This window comes from Pieris brassicae, chromosome 10, assembly GCF_905147105.1.
Source record: "Pieris brassicae chromosome 10, ilPieBrab1.1, whole genome shotgun sequence".
In the NCBI taxonomy this organism is placed as follows: Eukaryota; Metazoa; Arthropoda; class Insecta; order Lepidoptera; family Pieridae; genus Pieris; species Pieris brassicae.
Genome location: NC_059674.1, coordinates 11410797 through 11437180, shown reverse-complemented (window position 1 = coordinate 11437180; position 26384 = coordinate 11410797). Strand labels below are relative to the sequence as shown.

The following is a 26384-nucleotide window of genomic DNA, read 5'->3' as shown; positions in this document are numbered from 1 at the left end:
GACAGTTAGCTACTTACTAATTTCTAAAGTGCGTGTAATCTATTTTACTAGTTTCTGCAATGTTATAAAATAATTTGTGATGTCGGAATATAAGGCGAACGCCAACGGCAAAATAAGGCAAAATAAACTAAGGTGTCCTGTAAAATAATGAATTAAATTACTTGATACATCGCTTTATTTGCAAAAAGCGCTTTCCGCTTTTAATACAATAGCATATATTGTGGTAATGTGAGAAAGGTACACAACGATCGAAACATTTGCACATAAATGTTGACATTTAGACAAAAAATGCAAAAGTAAGCAAGTAAAATGTCTATGACAAATTAGTAGGTACCAATTTTGTTATGACTCGAGTTATCCTTACAAACGTTGTGTAAAACAAAAAAAAAAACTTGGCGATTAATAAGTGTGGCGGAGAGTTTATTGTCAGTTCTTTTCTTCAGTTCTACGCCCTTGATTTGAGAACTAGCAGTAAATGTAAAATCAGAAGCATTGAACGTATATTTCTTTTTTTGATGGTATAACCATAACCAGTGTACATTGTGTTACCTATATGAATAAATGATTTTTATCTACTATTACTACTTAGTTTACTATACTACGAAGTTTTGGTAATACATATTTAAACTCAAAACGGACTCTCTGTAAGATGTAGTAAAATATAATGACGTCTTACTTGGAATTCTGTGAAATAATAGCAATAAAATCCAAAATGATTCTTAGGGTTCGGGGATTCTAATCTATTGCTTTTATCTTGCATATGTGCAATTAATGAATATATTCATTAGTGTTCAGTTTACTTAATTAATATTAAATTGTATATGTTATTTATAAAATATATATATGTACTACAGAACTTAAGTTAAATTGTTATTCAAATTTGACTCTGCAAATCGAAAAATACACATAGAAATCGTATAGGTCGAAATTTCAACAGTTGAATCATATGTATCTCGAAGTTCTCGTTAGGCCAATTTTTTTGCATTTCGAGTTATCACTATACTTAACAGAATGAAGAAAAGTTGTATAAGTTCTCTAGTCACTAATAAAAAAAATCTAAAATGCTTTTTGAAGCCTATTCTATGCCATTTTATTTTTTTATAGAACAGGGGACAAACGGGCAGGAGGCTCACCTGATGTTAAGTGATAGCCGCCCATGGACGCTCAATGCCAGAGGGCTCGCGAGGGCTGGCCTTTTAAGAATTGGTACGCTCTTTTCTTGAAGGAACCCACATCGACATGTATATATGTAGCCCATTCCAGTAGGAATTACCATATAAAATATCATTATACAAATATATTTATTTAAGTAGACAATCATGAGTCCATATGGTTTATTTTACACTACTTTTACTTAGGTATTTTTATTTTGTTTAGTTTTAATTTTAAGTAGTTCAGCTACCGTCTCATATCATGTCAATCTAACCAACGCCATCTACTTTCTAATTAATGCAGTTTCTTTAATACTCATGCACGCAGCATCATATCGTGTGCCAAAAGTTTCTCACAACGCCTCTTCTATATATAGATAAAGAACATTGTTTTACTCACTACATCGTGGTACATTTCCACGCGAATACTGTTAACCCTTGGGTGATAAGAGAAAGCTCGGCCAGGCATAAATTCAACGAGATAATTGCTAAATAGGTCTAGATTGTTTTCTTAGTGTATTTTGAGTACTGAAACTTCAAGTCGTATCTTTTGATTTAATTGGAATTTCTGAGTATTTCAGGCAACTATGGATCTTAATGTTATAGGTATCAGGGCGAAATTAGAAGTGTATTACAATTCGTCGTAGCGGTGTAATACATAATTTTATAAGATTGAAAGACATAGAAGTCAGGCTCTTGATTAAATAAATATTATCTCTTAGTTTGTGATATTTTAATATATCAATACGCTTGGGTGGTTATGGAAATGATTCCAAATTTGAAAGTTCACACATTTCATTTCGCCAACAACAACTACAAAAAACGTAAATGTATATGTCTTTTATTCACTCATAATTCTACAAATGAAATCTTATTTTCCGAATTGAAATTACCTAAATACCTCCAGAATTCATTATATTTCCACAGTTCGTTGATAAAGTACATACGATAGACAGGATTGCGTCCCTTCCTCCCTCATTCCAGTCGGGATCGTCCTCCCGCGCATTCAACTCCTGCGCATCGCGTGTAGCGGCTACTGTCATTTGTTTTGTTTTCAAACAGTATCAAGTGTCGTGTAGTGTTTGGCATGATATGGACTTACGGGTAAGGTTATATTCCTATTTAAAAAAAACTATAGTACGTCACAGTGTAGAACTTAGAGATGTTATCTAATTGTCACACTCTAATTATAAGTTTCCTCGTTACATATGAAAAAACGATATATAATAATAATAATAATAAAAGGCACTTTGGGTCACAATAAATTCAATTATGCACTGTCAACGTAAGACAATTAAATCTGAACAATGCATTGAAAAATAAAACATAGAAAAAAGAGAAATGGAAAAATATGAGGGCTTTTACCCTAAAAGAGTACTAGACCAGTAAAAAAAACAAATTAATATTTTACAACTTATACTAACACAACTAATACTCATATTAAGATATGTTAACTAACAATTATTTGCATGGATTCATTAATAAATAAATAAATATAAGTTTCAAAACTTAGCGTGAACAAAAAAAAAATCGGAAATCAGAGTTCGCTAGTCTCGACTCTTATACTAATATCCAAAAACAAGTGTCAAGTATCTGTACCCGTAGATTAACTAATTACATTTAAATGTCTAAAGATGAGATTCAAAGTCCGATCAGTTAAAGGTATTTTTTAAATTACCGTCTTTTATGAATAGTATAACACTGGTTATAATTTATATAAAGAAGGATATGCTTGGGACTATAACTTACTTCTTTATACAACTTATTTCAATATACAATTATTTTTTGTAAATCAAACCACTTAGCCGGTAGAGGCGGAAAATAAATACATCTTTCTAAGCCAATTTTAGTATCTGATCACCTTTAATAGCAAGGAAATGTATATGGGTCAAAAACGGTCGGTAGCTCTAACAATAGGTATATTATAATAATAATAATATACTAGGGAATCTATTCCATGGAAGCATAAGTGTGTGCGTAGAGCATGCATTACACGTATGCAGCACACACACATGTACACTGTTATACCTGCATAGACATGACAGGTACATGACTAGTTTCTATAGATTCGCTGTGGTCGAACCGGCCTGAAGAACATTATTATATAATATATAAAAATAAATCAGATTATATAGCGCTAACCAAATTACGCTGTAAGTTTGTAAATCTCTTTTTATACAGACGTTAAGACATCATTTAGCTTAACAAAAATAATTAATAATTAAATGTCATAAATAAATCCGTATTATCAGAGTCACGTGTATTGGAAATGTATACAAGAACATATCACGGAATATATATAGAAGTTACACCCATTTACGAAAAACAAACTATCATGAATGTATCACTTTGATTACAAACAGAAATAACCTTTCGATATGCGTTAATAACATTATTATTTAACTTTTATTTGATATGAAATATATTATTATTTACTTGGGATGTGCCTGTGTAGTACTAAGACATTTCTCGTATCTTAAGGACTTTGTGCGTATGGAACGATCGTAGAATTGATAACGAGCCAGGCCATATCCATAGATAAATTAGCGTTTCAAAAGCAACAGGAAACTTAGAAATAAAGAATTAACTCTCGTGTACTAACCTATTCGAAGCCAAAATCACTTAATTCATATAGTTAACAAAGTCTAAGTTGCGTAGAGTAGAGCGTGGCGTAGAGCGGAAGAAGAACTGACAAGAAACTCTCCGCCACTCTTTTTAATCGCTAAGTTCTAAGTCATACAAATTGTTTGAACTGGAGCAATCAATACCATGGATTAATATCATTTAAATAATCGGCAAATTACAAAAAGCTTTATTGTTTCTTTACGTTCGAATGATACGAACGTACGATAATTGTCTAATTTCGCTTGGGAGTATGTTATAAAAACTAATACAATAAGGATCCTTGTTAGTCGTACGTTTAAATAAGTTCTGTTTCTAGTATTATGCTGGTGAAAGTCAGTATTTGTTTTAAATCGTTTATATATTATTGTACCTACACCTTTAAAAATATATTGACCAGTATATATTGAAAAATATATAGTGTCATAATATTTAATTCCTTAATTAAACTTATTCCGTACCGACTAACACAAACAAATATTTCAAACAGTCCGCTTCTGCAGTACACATGTGGATGGATCCTCTGAAGCAACACCCCACAATTAGAAAATCTTATGTGCTGTTAAACAACGATGTTGTATTAATAGTTCTTTTTTGGGATCCGATTAAATAGACTGAGAGTACGAGAGTACTGCCTAACTGCACTTAAGGTAAGGTCCTGCTTAGAGAGCGGATGAACTCTTCACTATCCGCGCCCTTACTCTGAAATCTTAGAAATAGCGATAACAATTCGGGGTACACGACGTTTTTGTATGCAAGTTGGGTAAGGTTTCCGTAGCGCTGATGTCGCAGTTTTAGGATAGCGTATCACAAAAATTCATTACTGGTATTGATATCGCTATTCCAGAATGGAATGGAAGACCAGTGTTGGCCTAGTGGTTTTAACTCTCATCCCTGGGGTCGTAGGTTCTATCCACGGCTGTGGTGAATGATCAAGCCATCATAAGTTTTCATCTGTCTTGTGCCAGAGAGGACTCGGAACTTGTCTTGACTTTGTGTACCCCAAAGGCACCTTTTAGGAGAGAGTTGAGGTATTTCTGGTGGGGTCTACATAACCCACTATAGTATGGACTGGATCCATGCAATTCTGAAATCCTTGCCGTGTGATCTGCGAACGAACGGTAATAGACACTCCTAGGTGCCTGTCGGCTCTCGTCGCAACGACGGTACTGCGAAACCAATTAAAATAATTATTTTACAAAACTTATAGTACCATAACTATTTATTACGTAACATTATCGTCTATGAAGATTAATAATTCTTGGTACTAAAGATGTAAAACCGGATAATGATAGGATTTGTAAACTGGTCGAGTTGTAACTTACACTGTATTGAAGAAAATTGTTGCTTCTAGGAACATTGTGGTGTATGCACAATATAAGGTTATATTTATATGATTTTTACTTTATTTATTTTCACTCTTAAAAAAATAAAAAAATTGACTTTTTAAGTGTATGGCGGAGGACGCTGACAACCCAATCGCGAGGTTTCTAGCAGTTCGATTCCTCTCGTGGGAGATTTCGTATTCTCTCAAACGCCATACTCGAAACATTTTATGTTTGATTGTTCTTGATTACTACCTTAAATCTAGGAAATTTTATTGACGTTGTGGGATGTGGGCCTGTGTGTCCATGGATGGCACTCTTTTTATAAAATAATTAAAACACTCATTAATTGACTCTGACAAATGTCTCAAATTAGTCTTTAAAAAATCTTGAACTGTTTGAAGTAAATGAAGCGTATATGTAGATAATTATATTTTTAATACACAAAATATTACATTACATTCTATAAATATATTGCTTATATTTAAAACCTAATTACGTCTAGTGAGTAATATACTGACATCGCCGTGTTTGGTTTATGTTTTGAACGTATCGTTATCAAAGAGTTAGGTATTTGACCTGTCTTGTGATCTCATTTATTTTTATTAATACAATTGACAATATTTAAACATTATAAATACATTTTTGTTGTGCTACTTTTATAATCCCTATAAGCTGTAGGAAAAAATTGACAGATACATCGCTTTTGCACATTGAATCCATTTTTGACAATTGACTTCAAAGGCAACGGAAGCTTTAACAGCTTATTGAATTTATATGTATGACTACAACGAGTAAATAAAAACTTTCTTATAAAACAACAAAGACATTATATCCGCTTTACACAATAATTAGGTCAATTAAAGTTAGGTACTTCCATCGACCTTTATATGTTTACTTCAAGAATAACTAATTAGTACTCACGGTAATATTGAAACTGAGGTTATCATGCTAATAAAATATATGATTATACTATGTGACACGTTCAAAATAAAAAACACAATTTTAAAGCTTTATTTAGTATTTTTTACGCAACAGCCGAGGCCAGATACTGAACTGAAACTGTCACCAGAGAAAGTATTTTTCTGTTTGTTAAAAAAAAAATAAAGGATAAATGTCTGGAATGGAGAATTTGTTCACAGCCGGGACTCAAACGCGTGATCTTAGTTTAAAGTGTTGCACGATTCAGTAATGGACACGTTAATTAATTAATTCCCCTAAAGTCCAATTGAGGGTAATGTCCGTAGTCCACTTATGCGATCATAAATAAATATCTACCGATTTCATAATTATTATTAGTACTTTCTGTATATTACGGATATAAAATAAATATGTATGTAAAATCATTTAACATCCCAGTTCCTATTGAGTCTCCTCTAACACGGAAGAGATAAGATAATAATTATTAACTAATAAGTACCACGCAATAGTCGATCAATACAAACAAATTAATAAATGAACGTGTTCCTAACGTTGTTATTTTCATAAATCCAATTCTGTGTTAGCGAGTACCAATAAAAATTTAGTATTAAAATCACTATTATCATTTTAACTTGATATATTGTATATTATATGGCAAAGGTTAGAAATGCAATAGAATTCAATGTTTGAATCTCGATTTTTGTAGTAAAATAACAAAACAACACTCTCTTCTATGTTTTCAGAACAAAACCACGAGGGCAATAAATATATTTACTTAGTAACTTCTTATTATTAATAATTGTAACACTTAATAAAGAATATGTACGAATAATCATCTACAAAATTTATAAGCCAACAGAAAAATAATTGAAAATATTATCTAATAGATATGATCTTAATATTTTCACCTCGTGGCGACACCTTAGGACTATAAACTGGCGATGATGATGCATTCATTGGGAAGTTGAGAGTTGAGTTTGAAAAATAATATAAACTTAAATATAATAGTTCTATTTTTGAAAGACGCGGGCAGTTTGAAAGACTAGCTTTTTAGTCTGTCATTCAAATTATGTAATGTGAAATTATTATGAATTCGTTATTAACTGCTTGCACTTGAGTTATAAAACAACCCACTCGCTCCCTAAGCTGTCAATCTAAATCAATAGACAAATAACTTACAGCAATTTGTAGAGATTTAGTAACCGTCCTCCCTAGTAGTGCGCATGCGCATGGCCTATTTGTTAGTTACAACACTAATAACCGCAATGTACGTAATTTCATTTTGGGAATTTTCGGTTTTTAGAAAACAGAAAACAAATTTGTTGATTCATATATGTAGGTTTTTCCTCAAGCCTAGGTTTAATTAACTGATAAAATATAAAATAATAATTTAATTATTATTTTGTTAAAAAAAATACGTCCATATATTTACGTTATATTCAAACCTGAGTACAACTTCGTATATTTTAATTGAAGTCTCTAAAAATCCTGCCCGTACGCAATTTAGAACATGTTTTTTTAGTTTTGATCTGCGTTGTCAGTTTCAGTCTAGCTTCTCTTACGTTTCTCCTGTTGTCTTCTCACACATCCTATTAATAATAAAAATACTCGCAGTATAAAATGCAATAAAATAAAAATAAATAAAACCGTGGTGCCAGATTTCAGAATCTGCCAGAATCAGAATCACCATTCAAGCGAATGTTAAATCCGTACATAGACAGAAAGTTCATTAGTACACAGCCAGGGATCGAACATACGACCTTAGGGATCTTAGATCTTAGTCTTAAGCCACTAGTCCAACACTGCTGTATACAATGTAATAATGATATATAATACACACAGACACGTAAAATATAATGGATGCAACCTGGCAATGTATCGAATATCAAGTCAGCTGACATCATATCATGATTTAGATATTAACGTGAATCTGTCTTAATGTTTCCTAAGATAATTGGCTCCAAGCACCTTGAATCTTTTGATGTATATCTAGACTTGGTTGTTATAAGTTCTCCTCTGACGTTGGTTTGTGGTCACGCTGACCGCGTGCTAATGCTATAATGTTTCGCATCACATGCCTTTGTAGGCGAGCCCTCCATTTATAAAACAATACTTTTATAAATACATAGCATGTGGGTGTAAAGTAATGTGCCAAAGACGCAATTATTTAATGGACACGCCTTCATTAATCAACGTAAAGAAAGGTTATGCAATTGCAGTTTGTGATATAAATATTTTTTTGCGAAAGTTATCGGTTTGTAAACAAGTGACAACTCAATGTCGAATTCAAAACAATTGACGAATCAACAAATATCTTTAACAACATCAACAAATATTTGCCTGTGAAAATTACGTATTTTTGATATGAAATCAAATGTATTTCGATTCAAATAATTAGTCGTATCTAGTAATAGTTGATGAAGAGCGAAACTCTTATATGAATTGATTGGATAGTTGCTTAGGTGAAACTTTCTCTGTCTTTAGTATTAATTGACTTTATACAAATTTTCTTATATTTATTTTCCACTCGTGTCACTGAAGGTCAGAGCGGTGCGCGAGCGCCGCCCGCCCTCCGTAAACAAGACCGTTACCAGTTCATTGAACCCTGCCAATTACTATTGAGTCAAACTGCACTGAAAATGAAATAATATTATTCAGACGGTTTGCATAAATGTTATGAAATGTCATCAGCAATTCAGACCTATACTTCTTTGCTGAAATATTCTAATATAAGTATATTATTATTAAAAATACCTACTAATATTTTAATTATGAATACACACGTGGATTTAAGAATTTCTATGCTACAGCACACCGCCACACCCCAGCACACCCCACATACACACCCACGTACATACACACCATCATACAACACAGCCGAATTAGGTATTACTTAGTTAAATATATTTTTTTTTCCTTTCTAAGTTTTCTAAACGTATGAACTTTTTAAATGAATGTAAATAATGTATACCATCTTTAGCTTTATCTTTATTATTGATTTTTGTTTTTATAACAAATGATTTATCATTTAGCTGTAGGAGTACGCAAAAATAAATATTGTTTTTTAAATTGTTTACATTTCTGCTTGCAATGAACTGATATATACGCTTGAGAAAATGCCACATAAATACACAGTAAGGAACTCTATATTGTATGAGCAGTTTACAAAAATCTATGGAATAATTTGGAAGCTCTATTTAAATCATATGTATTTTAATAGACGTGGCAGTCTGCCAAGGACTAAATGCATCTCAGCTTGTGTGACGTCTTCAGATGTTTACTTTAATTCATAAGAAATTTTGAAATAAATTTCATTTAACCTAATTTAACGTTTAAAATGATATGGAGATAATTTAATTAAAATATCGTGTCCAGTGTTATCGATTAGAATATTTGAATGCCGAACAGTATTTTCAGAACCAAAAAGTTTTTATAACATTGATTAAATTAAGAACGATTTTTAATTGATTCCAAAATTTCTTGCCAATTTTTACGAGATGTTTCCTAAAAAGGGACCTTTTAAAAAATTTGAGTAGGTAATCAAAGCTTATACAACTTAAACATATATAAAACACTGAGTGTCGATAGTATTGTCTTTGGTTAACATAACCAAAGTTCGTTTCGCCGAGGAGTTCGCTTTTTTTAACAGACTTCAGAAAAGCTCAAGAAGAAGGTGTACCTATGTTCCACCACTACACCATAGTTGCTCTGTCCGTAGACCGATCTGAATAAACGAATAACCTTCCCTTGTATATTAATAACTAACGTCTAGATACCCAAAATATCACACCATGTGTCCCTCCTTTCCGAAGGACGAATTTTGGTCAAAGTTCACCGATGGCCAGATTGAACATTCACGAAAATCGACTTTCGTTTAGGTTTTGTAATTATTAATTGTTTTGTTCCATATTTATATTATCTCCTCGTGTATGTCATGATATAAGTGCTATTCACATTATAAATTGTATATTGTGATTCTTTTACCAATTTACCCGTGACGTCCGGTATGTGCCGGGCGTAGGCAAGCTTTCATAAATAAAATAAAAATAAGATGTGAAAGCTTTTAAGTGGAAGTGGATATTTTTACGATATATGCATTTACACCTAAGCAACGAAGGCGGTCTCTTAGATAAGCGCACATAATAAAGGAGTACTTCGTACAAACACTTTAGGAGCTTATTAACAGCCATAATTTCCATATCTCTCTCGGCGTCGCTTACCGTTGCCTAACGTATCCAGTAACAATTCGACTGGTTCTATAATGCAACGTCTAGTTTCCAAGTGACAGCGTCACGGGGGGTAACCGACTACTGAATAAATTAGAATCGTGTAACTTGAGACAAGGCGCAATAACTTTACTTACTTTTTTACTAGAACATAATTGCATTTCGTTCAGAACTATTATGCTCACGGATTACACAGATGAAGCTGTCCGACGACGAGCTTTAGGCGTATGACATGACATTTGGCAGCATATTCAGTTTAATAATATTGGTATTGTTATTTATAGAAATCTACACATTATCATAGATAATAAAGATTAATAGAATCGTCCCGCAGCCAAGCCCTTCATTGTGACATGAGCTACGGATGTGTGTTTCATTAATATTTTTGTTCTTGTAAGTTTACATGCCTATATACAATACCAAGTACATACGTAGGCTACCGAAGTAGCGATTAACGCTCGAATATTATAATTAATTTTACGATCTTTTATGAAAATTCTTTGATATTCGATAAGTATTTAATATACCAGGGCGGGACGATAATGTTGTCCGCCAGTATTTAGAAGGATTATTGTACAATAATGATTCGTTATCAGCACTTGTTCAATCTACAGTGTCTGGTTCAATTTATTTTTGGTTCATTGAAAGGTTCGGTATTTCAATATGATTTTACTTATGTTTGTTGCCAGTTGCCAGACGCAAGTCTATTTTGAGTTATTGTGAGTCATTACAAAATTTGACTTACTTTTAGTCCTGATTTATAGTTATTATTTAAATCTTACCTATAAACATCTACCACACGAATACATAAAGAATACTCACACAGTTTTGGGCTTCAGCGTGCGACGACTTCCGGAGGTCGTAGGTTCGATTCCCCCGGAATCCAATGGACTTTCTTTTTATGTGCGCATTCAACATTGTGAAGAAGAACATCATGAGGAAACCAGCATGCCTTGGACACAAAAAAGTTGACGGTTGACGGTGTGTCAGGCACAGATGGCTCACTTATTTACCTCTTAAATTGACAAATGATCATGAAACAGATACAGAAAACTGAGGCCCAGACCTAAAAAGGTTGTAAAGCCACTGGTTTATTTTTAATAAATAATTACATAGCGATGTTAATAAATTTTTCAGTTTGAGGATTTTTAAAAACGTATGAAACGTAAGTATTAAAATTTGTACTGTCAATTATTAAGAGATAAATGTATATAATAATGAATTGTCTTAATTCATCATCAGCAAAACTGGTCGAAATAAGCTTCCTAGTGCCGTGACCTGGTGTGTTATACATACGGCGTATACACGCAGGTCATAATGAATATTTTTTTTTCCGGTAGAAGCTCGATTATATATTGCAACTGCTAAACTGGGGATTCAAAATCCTGTTCTATAAAAGAAAACATCTCTACCTTAAAAGAAATAATCAATCAGACTTTAAAAACATATTATTTATTTACTTTCCCACTGACGTTCCGAACCAATTCGACTTAGGGTCCTACAAGAAAACAGCGTACAAATTATTAAAAGAACGCACTAACGCGTTCTGACATTGAGAGTCCATGGGCGGCTTATTAATTTCAAGGCCCATTATGACGCCCGAATGTAAAAAGGAACCTAGCATTATTTAGTATGGTCACACTAGTCCTTACTCTCTAGCCCACAATTCTATTTTGTAACAGGAACTGGTATTTAACAAGCTGTACTGGCGACTGCACATTCCATAGATTAAGTCTCGCTATTCAAATGTTTTCTGTATTCCAACTGAATCAGGATCATTCCGTAATAATTTTGATCTATTTTGAAACGAAATCTATTACGAAACATAACTATTTATACAAATTAATATTAGAAAATAATAAATACATATGTGTATTCGTGTATATTTCTTTTTAGTTAGGTTTAGAATTATTTTACCCTCAAAAAGCCACGTCAATTGTGGTCATATATAAACCCGAATTGACGTTTTCGTGGTAGTCTGCTGTATACTTTGTTGGAGAAAAGACGGTCTAACGAAAACGTTTCTTACATACGCTGACTTAACAATGAAGGATATATATGTTGCGTTCTAGAGAAAAGTTAAGAGCTTTTGTGTAAGTTTTATATTTTATACAAGTACGCCACCACGTTGATCTGTTTGTGCTGCACGGAATTTATTATAGTTTTCAACAGATCTAGAATTACTGTTGAGAAACATTTAGGTATATAATTTCAAGGTTTGCGGGTCACGGTTGTCCTTGCAAAGCCGGGGCTAGTTATTTATAAAGAGGAATGTAAATATGCTTGTCAACCCGTGACCATGCTTGCTTTTACAGTGTGACGCATCGAAACGATTAATAATTATTTAAAAATATTATTAATATTGAATTCTACAAGGATACATTTCAATCCTATCTAAATACCAGATGTTCCTACGGATTAACGTTTGTACAAACAGCAACAAGCTGTTACTTGTACAAGCCTCCCCCTTGGACTCAATTGCCTCTGCCCACCTATATGTAAGGTATACAAGGAGGTCACCAGCTGAGCGTTTTCTAAGGCAGTTTTTGCCACGCACCACCACTATGTGGAACCAGCTGCCTACTGAAGTATTTCCGAACCAATTCGACTTAGGGTCCTTCAAGAAAAGAGCGTACCAATTCTTGAAAGGCCGGCAACGCACTTGCGAGCCTTCTGGCAATGTGAGTATCTATGGGCGGCGGTATCACTTAACTTCAGGTGAGCCTTCTGCCCGTTTGTCTCCTAATACATAAAAAGGTATACTATACGAATACTGTGTTTATTCGAGCGTATAGTTTCAAAAATGTTGCTTAAGGTTTCTACCCAATTATTTCTATTCAATTGTACCTACAATTCGTGCTAAGAATGCCGTTCTACTGTCTTGTAACTAAGTCGTCGGCTTATCGACTTTCTACTCCTAAGATTTTGAATCATGATTTATTTGACAGAACATATAATTTTATAGGCGGTTTAAATTTTACCTTCAATTTATTTTTATAGCTACTACATTTTAGTGGGGTGAAACGACTATTAACATTATATATATTTCTATATGTGGTTCATATAGTTAATGCGCTTTTCAGTTTATCTGTCAGTAATTCATTAATTCACCAGTTTTAGTGAGATTGTTTCACTATTACTTTCATTTTTCGTTAATTGTAATGGAGCTGTTTATTGGATGGATGTTTATTGATAAGACGTATTTTTGTATACTGTAAACCATAGCTTCGAGATATAATATATTGATGGGGAAAAAAGTGTTCTTATTTACGTACTAGTTTTTTAAAATTATATCTAATGGGTCAAACGGCTCACCTGATATACCTAGGTAACACTGAAAATGGTTAGAAAATGAAAAACGGCTTCATGTAGAAAGTTGCCAATACTTTTATTGTTTTTCGAAGTAAACTCCGTTCCTCTCTACACGTCGACGCATTCGATGGAACTACTGAGAAACTGCTCTCTTCTTAAAGGACCCTAAGTCGAATTGACTCGGAAATACTTAAGTGGATAGCTGGTTCCACATAATGGTGTTTTGCGGCTGCCCTAAAACAGTTAGTTGTGGAACGACGGACGTCCAGACGTGATACGGGTGAAATTATTTCTGTATTTACCGAAAACTTCGAACCATCCGTACTGTACGTAGCTTCACCATGCTTCTGTTTCTGCATTGTGAACCTACTTATGATTAACTAAGTTATGACCAGATTCAGATTATATATCTATGTATCGGTAGCCTACATCCTTAATCCCGAAAGAGGACGTTTACTATATACTCGTATACATATATTTCTTATGTCTTTTTATTAACTTTTAAATTACAAACTAACTTATATGGAGACAAATCATAGGATACAACTGTCAGATCTTTACATTAATTTAAAGCTATGGTATTACCATTGAACGTAATCCTTAACTATTATTAACTTATCAAAGCCGAACACAACGGTTAAATCTCAGTGAAACAAGTTTAGTCCTACAGGAATTCTATGCATATTTGTCTTGATCCCACGTAGAAATGCGCGGGCGCACCCGACGCATTTATCACTGTGAATGCATGTCGAACTTCGTCTAGCTTAATCTAATTTAAGATCTTGGACGTAACAAATTGAAATTTATGAGTCGCTTTCGGATGTCTTTGATTTTGGGTTTGTATTATTCTATCGTTTAAATTATATACAAAGAAAAGTTAAAAGAAGCTCATATGTTGTAAAATTTGATTTTTTAGAAGAAAACACTGTTGGTATTAAAAATATTTTTTTGATATCCTAGCCTCATCGGTCGGCTATCGCTTTACCTGCAAACGTCATTGCATGACATGGCAACACGAATTAGGGAAAATAATATTTATATTCTAAAGTTGTGAATATTGAGGTACTGCCAGAATTGTGAATTATTTAAAATTACCTTGAAAAATATAGTTATTACTTACCAATACAATGTCTATATATATACTTTTCAAGAATCACGACAAACACGCGTAATAATTAGAAATACGATAAGGACAACAACCTTTATGTGCTCCCGTTTTAAAATTTCTGACGTTTTCGATTTCGACGAAATTTGTTTGCCAATCGTGCAACGTTACCATGCATTCTTTGGATATGTGTATTGTTACTATGACAAAACTTTGCACCTGTGCTTTTCTTGCCGACTCCAAAAACTTCAAAGGCTTTATGGTATTTGGGAGTAACTTCTTTCCGCTTCGCCATAAATACTTTGTCTCAGACTAATGTCATTCTTAATAACACAATTACATACAATTTAATTTTACAGACTAAACTCTTCACCTCCTTCGGGAATATTTTATAAATATGCAGTGAAATAGCGAGGCAGACATAATATTATTATTATAATTACGATATCAAAACTGCGGGCAATATTTTTAAAGTTTTTTGATGTTTTTTTTAATTGAATAAATCACAACATGTTCTTCCGAGATTTAATATATGAACCCTGCACTGTAATTAATCATCTAATGAGATCTTAATAATTAAATAAGTTAAAAATAATTAAAAAGTCCATTTTATAAGGAACATAATTCTATAAAAAATCGGAACAGTTCTACAGAACAGTCTATTGAAAATCAGAACTCGGGATTGATATATAAAATAGACAGTGTTAATTGCGTTAATTATTATAATAGATTTATTTCTATATTAAATTAAATGAAAATATAATAATTATACTGTCTGCAGAAGAAAGTCTATCTTAATATTCTTATCTATGAAGTGTAAACAAATATTATCTGACATATGACATTATTATTGAAACATTAAATATTTCAAAAATGTGTTTAAAATAGAAAAATGAAAATAGGTTTCATATTTACATTTAATTTCATACGGTAAATTAGTTTTAATATGGCAATAGTTTTAGGTAAATTAGTTTAAATGTAGCAATGCTAAAATATTTAAAACTCAAATAGTTTTTTTTAAATTATAGATTTTTTATATCAATAGTCACTTTACTTTATTTACAACAAAAGCATGATAAATTGTTAATTACTTTGAATTCAAAAAATATCATTAGTTATTGAACACCTCAATTAAAAGGGACATTATTTAATTAATATGTTTAAGGTTTTATTGACATAACAACTAATTATCTATTTCGTTGCCAGCTTCTCAATGGTGTACCGAAGCGCCTTCGATCACGCATCTGCGCGTGCGCATCACGCTTTATTCGCGTGATATTTATTTTAAAGGTCTATATCGACAGCATCGGTATTATCTGCTATTGACAATGCAAAAGTAAATAAGGGTATAAAAGTCAAGATTAGATGTCAAAATCTTGCCTGTACATTATATACACATTTTATAGAATAGACTTGGAAACTGGCAGCTTTCCGCGCCCCGGCAGCTCATTCGCTAGATGCGCGTGCGACGGGTGGCCGCGCTTACTACCCGCAATAGGCACTAAAATTACCGCCGGACAGTGTTTAAATTTAAAGGGGGTCTCGTGTTTGTGAATGGGTCTGTGCTTGTGACTGAACTGTGTTTGTGAAATATTCACCAATAATTAATATGTCACTGGAGCATCAAATACCTCTGATGAAAAAGGTAAAATTTATAAAATATTAATGGTTATCGTTAATTAATTTTTGCTATATTCTCATCGTAGAACAAAAATATAGTTCTATTGTTGTCATCTTCAAGGTGTTCTTAAATTCGCAAAGTATGTCTAGGTCTTTTGACTTTCTTCGAAGGTTTCTATTCGACGGTAAAAATTAATTTATGAAGCATTTGCATATATTTTGTATTTGAACACGTGTACATTGCTAAATACAATTTCGATGTAATAATAACGAAGTACAAGGAATATTAAACTATTTTATTTTGTCGTAGTCATGAGATGGTATTCGTAAATATCTTATTTAAGAAAATATTTTATTCTGTACAAAGTCTCGGCACAATATACTTTTTGATAGCAATTATTTTGGTGGAACTAGACAATTCGGATCTACGGATAGACTATATATGTATGTAATAGAAACTGCACCGGTAATATATATTTTGTAAATATTACTGGCCGCTATACTCTGCGGCCAAGACTAAAATACGAATTGGACGCAGCAAAGCAACCTGTCTCAGAATTATTACTAGTTTACAGGTTTTTGTATGCAAAAAATGCAGCCGCAGTATAGGTTTTGAGAAACAAGCTGTATGCAGGATTTTAAATTATTTTCTTAATAAATTACGTAGCTGTTTTAATAATCGAAGAATAAGGAGTATGAAGTTTTATAATAATTATTAGACAACATTAGATAAATTGGGACTCTGTTAATCTAACGAAATCACTGTTTTGTTAAAAAAAATTTATACCAATACAGAATTCGAGAGAGTGAAACAAAATCAGTACGTTGTTAACCAACGATAAATATGATTTATGGGAAAAGTGTACTACTTTATCCTTATACTGTACTAAAACAAACCAAGGGCGTTCCCAGAGGTTCAAAAACACGACTTTTATAATTATAAATTCCTTAGATTGTATTTTATATTTATTCAGTCAAGACTCTGTTGAAGTTTTCATTTATAATTATACAATTCATACATTGTTGCTACTTGTAGCTAACTTAAATACTATTCTTATTTTACTTCGTAATACGTGACCGATAATATAGATTCAACGAAGCATTAAAATACATACTAAGTACCTACGGGTGCATACATTCTTAAAGAATATTATTCAAATTTATGTATAGTCTATGAAGTATGTAATCATCTTGATAAATGATTCAACAACTGGGATAAAATGGGGTGCAATCATGTTTTATGTTCAACGAACCTTCCGTTTCATGATAATAAATAAGATTATGGAAGCTAATTTAAGTACACATTTGAATATAGATTAAAAATTATTGCCCTATGTTATATTTTATGTTATGTATTATAGATAATCTTCAAGATTTCTTAACATTCTTTTGAATGTGTGTATATTATAGTAGAAAATCCAAAATCTGTCAGAAATAATTTAGAAATACGATATATTGTATTGTCTTTTGTAAACATAGCTTTTACTTTTAATTCTTTCCGACGTTTCGCAATTATGAAATTATGTAAAATAATTATAAGTTTATAATAATACATAGCTTCAATCCGGTAAAAAAGTGTTTTCTTTCAATGCGATATATGGTAATTAACGAAATGATATAACTATAAACATAGCGGTAAGTAGCAGACTGCTATCAATGTTCAAACATCATAATTTAATCAAGTGATGAACTAAAAATACGCAATTGTCATTGACCTCACATTGAATTCTCGAAATATATTCCATGAAGGTCGATTTAAGTTTAAAATAAATCGTAAAATTTATAAAGAAAATTCTTTGTCACACTTGCCAAGAGGAAAAGCTTGTTACTATTAAAGTAGCAGACTAGAATTGAACGGAAACAGTTTGGTATTTTACTAAGTCCATCAACTAAATAAATGTAGAAATGTGTCCGCTATGCCAAAATTAATAAAAAGGAATGTTTTCGATTTAAGGATTTCGTGTAGTATTTCCCATAATAAAGATATTCAATAATGTAATAGCTGACTAAAGATTATTACAGTACTAGTTTCTAAAAAATAAAGGTTGGTTGGTCATATATATTTGTTTGAGTTTATAAGTTATATGTATTTTTTCGATCTATTTTTGCATATATTCTTTCGATTTTTTCGGATCCATTCTCACATTAACGAAATACCGGTCAACCCGTTTCGGAGGAGTATGACTACAAACACTGCCCGAGAACTTTTATTTAAATATTCATAAATTTACAATTACATTTTAAATAAAGTAAATTTTTAATAACTTCACCAAGAAAATAATAAGTATCTCCATGATTTGCAGGAGAACGTGAGCAGTTACTTTTGTAACATATATTTATAATGTAAACAAAATCAGTACTGTCTTTGCAAAAAGATATGACTTTGAATTTATGTAGGCAATCTCAAAGGGTGTCACTGGTTGATAAAAATGTTCCAATTTATTTTATTATCTAAAGACGAGGGCAAACGAAAGGCCAGATAGTGTTCAACCTTAAAACTCGTGTACACAAAACTGTCATAACAATAACAAGCATCACCTGATTAAGAATGCAACAAAATGGCGTTTTGAATTTGTCTACTAACAAACAAATGTGGCTTGGTAGAAGTTTACATAAGTCTGTACTTTTTTTTAAAAGAAATGTATATGAAAACCTTGTTGTAATATGTAACATCTTGGCAATATGTTACATCAACGTCTGGTGTAGACACTTGACGTATTAGACAACGGATATCAGACGTAAAATGGAACGTTAAAAATCAAACTAATAAACACAATTTTATTACATGATTTGGCGGCTAATTGCAGACATCTGCCATTTTCCTGTATTAAATTTTGAAATGAACTATATTTATAATATTAGTTAATGTAATTTGTATTCTTAGTTTTCAAAATAATAATTCTTTAAAACGCATAGAAGAGGTTTAAATTCCAACACAACAAAAACTCGAAAAATTATTTTCAACTGAATATAATTCGTTCAGAGTCAGCATTTTTTCATTGTTTTGTTCTCTATGGAAAGAATACTTATACCTTCATTCAAATCGGCCTAGCAACAGAAATTCTTGGCGGGAAATCATTGCACCAAATGTCACCTTATAGAAAGCACCCATAGTTTTCTCATACCGGTTTGCAAGAACCTACAAAACCAGCCTATATTGTACTAATTGGCCTTATAATGTGATTTCTTTGATCATGAAGATTAATTACCGACAAGTTTATCGGGATATCTAAGCGTTGAAAGTATGCATAATTTCCTGATACTTGAAGAATGTTGTTATATTAGCTTTTTTCACTACTTCATGTCTATTAAGAAATAATAGTTAAAATTTTGTTGATGTTATAATTGTAATGTTATTGACCATTTAGAGTTTTTGGTTTATATGAATGAATTAAGCCTTTATTTTATATTATAATAAATTTACTTAATCTTCCTGGGTGTTTGTTTGTCTTCCGACATAGGGCTGCTCCAGATTTTTCCACTGTAGTCTGTCCTGGGCTGTCCCTCATCATAGTGGGCCTGCTACTCTTTTAAGATCGTCTTCCCATCCGATTAATGGTCTTCCTTGGTTTCTTTTGCCATGTCTTGGTTACCATTATACAATAGTTGTCCTTACCTGTATTATCTCTTATCGTAATAGTAATAGTAACTAATAAAATTGTAAGTATTTTTTTTAAGCACAGAGCCCGCAAACATAATTACATACAATATATATATATACTTTAGATAAATTCAAAGCCAAAAATATTTTCTAATAAAAATATTTTATTGGAAAATATAATAATCATAATATTTTTATTTGGTTATATTTTTACTACTTTTATATTAAAAATTGTCTTATACGTATTCCTTTTTGCCTGTTTACGAAGAATGTCCTTTCGTGACTTACAACTACTGTTTTAAAAGCGGTGAGTTTTATTTTGAATATATTAAAAATAGTATGCCCCGACTTTTCGATGTCAACAACCGTAAGGAATTTAAATAACAAATGACTTCCAAATATATTTTCCAGGCATAATAATAAACGCCTCAAAGACGATAAACTTTGCCTTATTTTACTTAATATTTAATCTGTAAGTGTATAAAGGTAATTGGAACGATTGGAATGTAAACGAACTTTGTAAAGAAATAATTATTATAATCTCCATGTTCTAATATTATTGATCTATGTGTGTAAAATTAGTAAAAAGTGATATTTACCTTGTATTAAATAAATAAAAATCAGTGGCGCTACAACCTTTTTACGTTTAGACCTCAGATTTTTGTATCTGTTTCATGATCAATTGTCAATCTAATAGGTGATCAGCCTTCTATTGCTGACGCACGCGTCGACTTTTTGGGTCTAAGGCAAGACGGTTTCCTCACGATGTTTTCCTTTACCGTTTGAGGGAATGTTAAAAGCGCACATAGAATGGAAAGTCCGGTGTGCAGCCGGGATCAAATCTACGAACTCAGGGATGAGAGTCGCACGCTGAAGCTACTAGGCCAACACTGCTCTTCTCGTATTGTATAATTTAAAAATAAGTTATAGACAAAAGCATTCACCGACAGCTCTCAAACGATATTTCGTTTTAGAACAATAGCGTATGTAATATTTGTACACCTGCGTATCTTAGGTAGTTAAATGTCTGAATATACTTTATACCAGAACGATTTGCGCCAGATTGGACCGGTTGGCCATTTATTATTTACAAAAGAAATATGTTGTAATGGTATGCTGTAGTATTCTAATGGTAAATTATCGAGGAGTTTTCGAGTTTATTTGTTACAAATATATCATCTTAATAGTATGGATCGCTTTCACATTTTTAAGTTAAAAGAGAGGCTTGCAGCAACAAGGTCACGCGCCTAGCATAGTAATGTCATATTACGATTTCCATGTATTTATAAATATTTTGAGAAAGATAAGCATAATGAATTTTAGTGTTAAAGTTGTCAAGTATTTTAAGATATAGATAAGTGTTAATCCATTTTTTTTTACTATTAACAATTCAATTAGGCAGTATCTGTCACGTACGGGCATCGTACACTGCTATACTAAAGCTATACTGCATTTAATTTGTATTTGGAACTATAAACAGCACATAGATACGGGTCTAATTCATAAGTACATAATGTACAACTCATTCTCAACTTGAGTTCTTAGTAAAACGAAAGACAAAATATTTAGTTGCTTATTTAACAATACGTTTATGAGTAGAAAGGTAAGTGCCATTGGTATTTAAAGACGTGAAATTTCGGTGACTATTGATTGAAGCACTGTTTGTGCTTACACTTTCTAAACCACTTTAACAAACATTCAAAGATATGTCATGAAAGTTCTATTAATTTTCGTTATTCAGATGGAATTAATAACGCACTAAAAATCTTTATTTTAATTTTAACAGCAAATCAAAGATAATAAAACCCGGTTTAGACAATTTTTTTTTATATTTTTCAGAATTAGTCATTTTCAAGTGCTGAGATAACAGAGGTGATTTTTGTCAACGCCTGTTCATACTTATGTAATTCATCTTACGATATTTCTTAAAAATAGATCAACGACGCATGTAACAGCTCATGGGGAAACGTAATGAATTCTCACGTGTTTGGCAAAGTTGTTCTTAGCAAATTTGGGCTTACTGATACTTATCGTTCAACTGTTTTTGATTGCGACATATTATTGGGAGCTCCTTCTACCCATTCAGGGCAAGGTAGCAGGTAGAAAGAGACTGTCCGCAGAGGCACGTCTTGGTTGAAGAGCCTTTGGTTCAAAGCATTGACATTGTACAGAATCACGGCATCCAAAATTAAAGAAGCCATGATGATCGCCAAGGAGGTTGGGAGTTGAGTAAGGAGATTGGAACTAAGCACTGGCAGAAGATATCGATCGGTTCTCACTACTAATTTTCTTCCTTTTGAATAACCCATCAAAGATTGTCTTTTTCATAATCGCACCTACGGGATGTATACACGAGGTATAAGCATAATATACTATAATATGTAAATAATAACATCTGAGCCTGCAACCGTCTTACACCGGTACGTCCACCAAACGTCTTTCCTCAGCTATTTGATCGGATTCATCAAAAATAATATTTTTCATATAAAAGACAAGCAATGGCGACAATTACGTATTAGTATAGTAACAAATAAATAGTAAAATATATGAGTTTACATTGGAACCGATCCTAGGACTGCCTAATGTGGTTCTAGACTTTAATTTAGAAAGGCTAAGCAATGGTTTCAGTCTAATAAATCTTTTAGGCAATTGTAACTCTTAAAATGCGTAATTTGATCTTAGATATTGGCAAATGTAATGTAATAAGGGTCACATTAGCAGAATCGACGGGTGTGTCGGTCATTGTACTATTGAATGAATTTATAACATCAATTGTTTAAGAATTGAATCATTCATTGATAAGATATTTTCGTAATTCAGGATTTTAAATACGATGTGTTTGTATTATACATTCGTCACTAACGGTTATAGGTTATAACTACTTTAACAGTGGAATTTTATAAAACTGTATAGTAAATTAAAAAAACTAACTTATGAAAAAAACATTTATCGTTGGACATCAAATCACGAGAAACAGATAAAAATATGCCGTGAAATCTAAAGGAAATTCTCATTAAAAGAAATAGTAACTTGTGTTAGTTATTTAGGTTGGCTGGGTAGGGTGAAACTAAAAAAAAATATGTATTTTATAGTTGTAGCATTCCAAAAGGATTTTCTATATTTTTTATCGGCACTTATTTGATATCTATGAAAACATAAAGATTATATACTATGACAACATGATTACAACATATTAATGAAAATGCAAACATTTGTACAACGGAAATAAGGCCAATTGTCAATGATTCGTGTCAATATTTTTAACCTTTCAACTAAATATTAATTAGCTAAGGGTTTTCGTCTGTGTTCAATTGATTTTGTTTTCAATTTAGTGACAAAGAAATCAATCAATTTTAATGAAAAATCACTTTATTACGTATCTCAATCTTCAAATGTCATGAGGGCGGTCAAACTGAGAAAACGTTGTTTCACGTTCACAATTTAATGTTATTACAATTTACAGTTATATTTTGTTTAGTATTTATTAATAATGAATACAAAATGTAGAATACGAGTAAAAACTTATCTTAATAAATAATAATTTAAATGAACTTTAAAACGTAATTTGAGGAACTGGTTCCATTTGAAGAAACGCTTTAAACCCATATTACCTAATATCTGAATCTATGCTAATCTTAATTGATTCTTTACTATAAGATACTCGTATCTTAAAAAAGACTCAGAGTACGGTTGATACGGCTATAGGAAATATAATATAATAGTTACAAATAATTACCTTGTTGTGACGTCACAATATTCTGGATGGCGACAGTGGAAAATAAGTTTACAAAACATTCTTCTAATTACTTAATAGAAATTTTGCAAAATGTTTTATCTTACTTTCTTATCTAAGTTCAAAGAACTCTTATCAAAATTATGTTATGTGACATTCTACATTCTAAATACATCGACTTTACAATGGATTTGTTATCATCAATTATTATTAGTTATCACAATATAATATGAAACCCCTTTTACCTAGTTTTAGTATAACAAAATATAAATGGTAGATAGATAGTAAAAAAACAATTAAATAATTGCCTTTGATAGTAATGAACGTGTTTTGCTTTTTAAAATGAATCTTGTTTACCTAGAATACCTCTAGAAAATGACTCACGCTTAGGTGCGGATGAACATAATATGGATATAGTCTGTATTTGACGTTTGACAACGCCTACATTACCACATAGACTTGACATGTTAAATCTGATTAGCGCGTTTCCCGCGCTTTGGGCAAGTAAATGATTCGCCACAGACCAACGTTAACGAGACGATAAAAAAACGATGTTAACGCATATAAATATATTAGTTTTTTTTCTTCAAATACAATATTCATTTAAAACATTTAGTAGCAAAAATTCCTTATATTAAATTTTTTTTAGAAGATTACGAGGGAAATTGAATATTTCTCTGAGTAACTTCCCCCGTCAGGGTCAGTATGATTATTGGACCATGTGCTTGACACGATTGGATGTCCATAATTTATGTTTATTTTATTTTTAAACGTGAGTGAAAAACAAGTAGGTTTATGTTATCACAAGAAAATGAGAGTATAAACACACTTATCGGAGTATTTATGCATTTTGACCTTATCTTGTATATAATATGACTGCCCTACAAAAATACATATTTACTTTCATAATTATACATTTTACCAGAAACGTCCATTGGTATTAACTTATTTCGCTTGCACATGATAGCAATATATACGTAGCATTTCTAAATTTGAAAATGGAATATTAAACGGGTAACATTTGCCTTAATCTGTAAACTGGCAATATTTAATCAGTTTAAGGAAAAAAAATGGACTATAGGTTTCAAACCAACTGTGCTATTAGTGATTATTATCTTATCTGTAAATATGTACAACATTTAACGCGTATACTTTGAACTACCCGTAATTATTTTGGTAAAATTTAAGTGTACCTTCATTGCATTCAATGTTCCTTCTTATATCATTTGTGTTCATTGTTTGATTAAACGACATTTAGGATTAAACGATTAATTAGGTAACACAATTATAGGTTTTTACTAGGATAAATATTAAAACAAAAAGTGAAGTACCTACACTTTTATACACATAATTTAGTTTTACATAAAAAATGTTAAATGCAAAACGAGTGCTCCCGCAACTCATGTTTTGTTTAAATTTGTAAATGGCCTTATTGTACAGTTCTAGAATTTAGTTCAATGAACTCAATAAAGTTATATCTACTCGTAGCTATACAATTATATCGTTGACAATAGTAATCCTGTTAGGATAAGATAAATGGTTAGTGTATAAAATCATAGATGTTATAGAAAACTAGATGAACTGAAAGTGATTATAATGAATGAAGTAACTTAAAAAAATAAGATGGTCCCGACGACTAAAGAGCTCTTGGTTCTTACAGTAAACTAAAAATATTGTAGCAATAATTAATACCAATTTTAAATTAAAATATATGTTCTTTTTTTTTTTTTTTAGTCAGTCAGTTATAAATAACATGCCTTGCATAGATAAGAAATAATGACACTTTAAAATGAAGATATTTCATACAATTTTTGTTGAGTGGATGAAACGAATCTATGTCATCTTTTCAATTAAAGTTTATTGTTGATCATGGCCGCGTTCTTCATATCTCAGTGACATCATATGTGCAATATTATATTAGTTGGGTGCATTGGACGCCTAACAATCATTTTTGAAATTCCGTTTCAATAATGGCAATTCGAAATTACTTAAAAAAAAAACTAATTCTTAATTTAAAAATGCATAACTTTTGCCTGTTTTACAAAGAAACAGTTTTCTATAAACTTTTTGTAGTATACTAACAGTAAATAAAGATTAATCCTAAAAATTAACAAAGAATCTTATATATACTTAATACTACGTTCATAAAAGTAACGCCATCAGTTGCCAATTATTTATTAATAAGTCCTAAAACAACATGTATGCGTACAATTATACAACAAAATATACCATAGGAAATTTTACACACATAAGCAAGCTAGCACAGGAAATTAATTAAGCAACCAAAAATAATAATAATAACTAAAACTACATAGAAACTTAAACCTAATTAACAGCATGATAAACAAAGTTACGTTAAGTTGGAAGATTGTTGTAAAATATTCATTTGAGACTTATAGCTATAACCAACGCATAAATACTTGAAACGTTAAATTCATATACTTTGTCAACTCTAATATTGTTTAATAATATCAGTAGTGAAACTGAAATAGATTGAGGTAGGTCAGTGGCTGAGTGAACCGGATACCAACGTATAGATACCAAATTACATTAATAATTGTTTTGTAACTCGATCACAATTCTTTAATCATCGGTCAATGACTCAACCTGTAAATTGCGAGAGTTTGTGACAATAAACACATTTCTCTCCATTATCCAAAAATAATGGATTGTGGATATAATGCAGAGACTGGGTCAACTGGTTCTAAGCAAGGATTTGAGGCGGAAGTTACAGGTTTTGGATGTACCGCGCGCATGGAGTATGCCAG

General features: G+C 31.7%; 1 protein-coding gene across 3 annotated transcripts in view; it reads left to right on the top strand.

Annotated features, from left to right (window-relative positions):
* The window catches only part of LOC123715213 (glycogen-binding subunit 76A), a 43392-nt gene that overhangs the window by 12509 nt on the left and 4499 nt on the right, over positions 1–26384 (top strand). The window contains exon 1 of one of the 3 annotated variants that reach the window (XM_045670141.1): positions 16105–16307. The exons of the other annotated variants lie outside the window; for them this stretch is intronic. Coding sequence (XP_045526097.1) covers positions 16272–16307 — 36 coding nt within the window. The 5' untranslated portion in view covers positions 16105–16271. Of the gene's footprint in view, positions 1–16104; positions 16308–26384 lie in introns of those variants that run through there. 3 annotated transcript variants of the gene reach the window in all.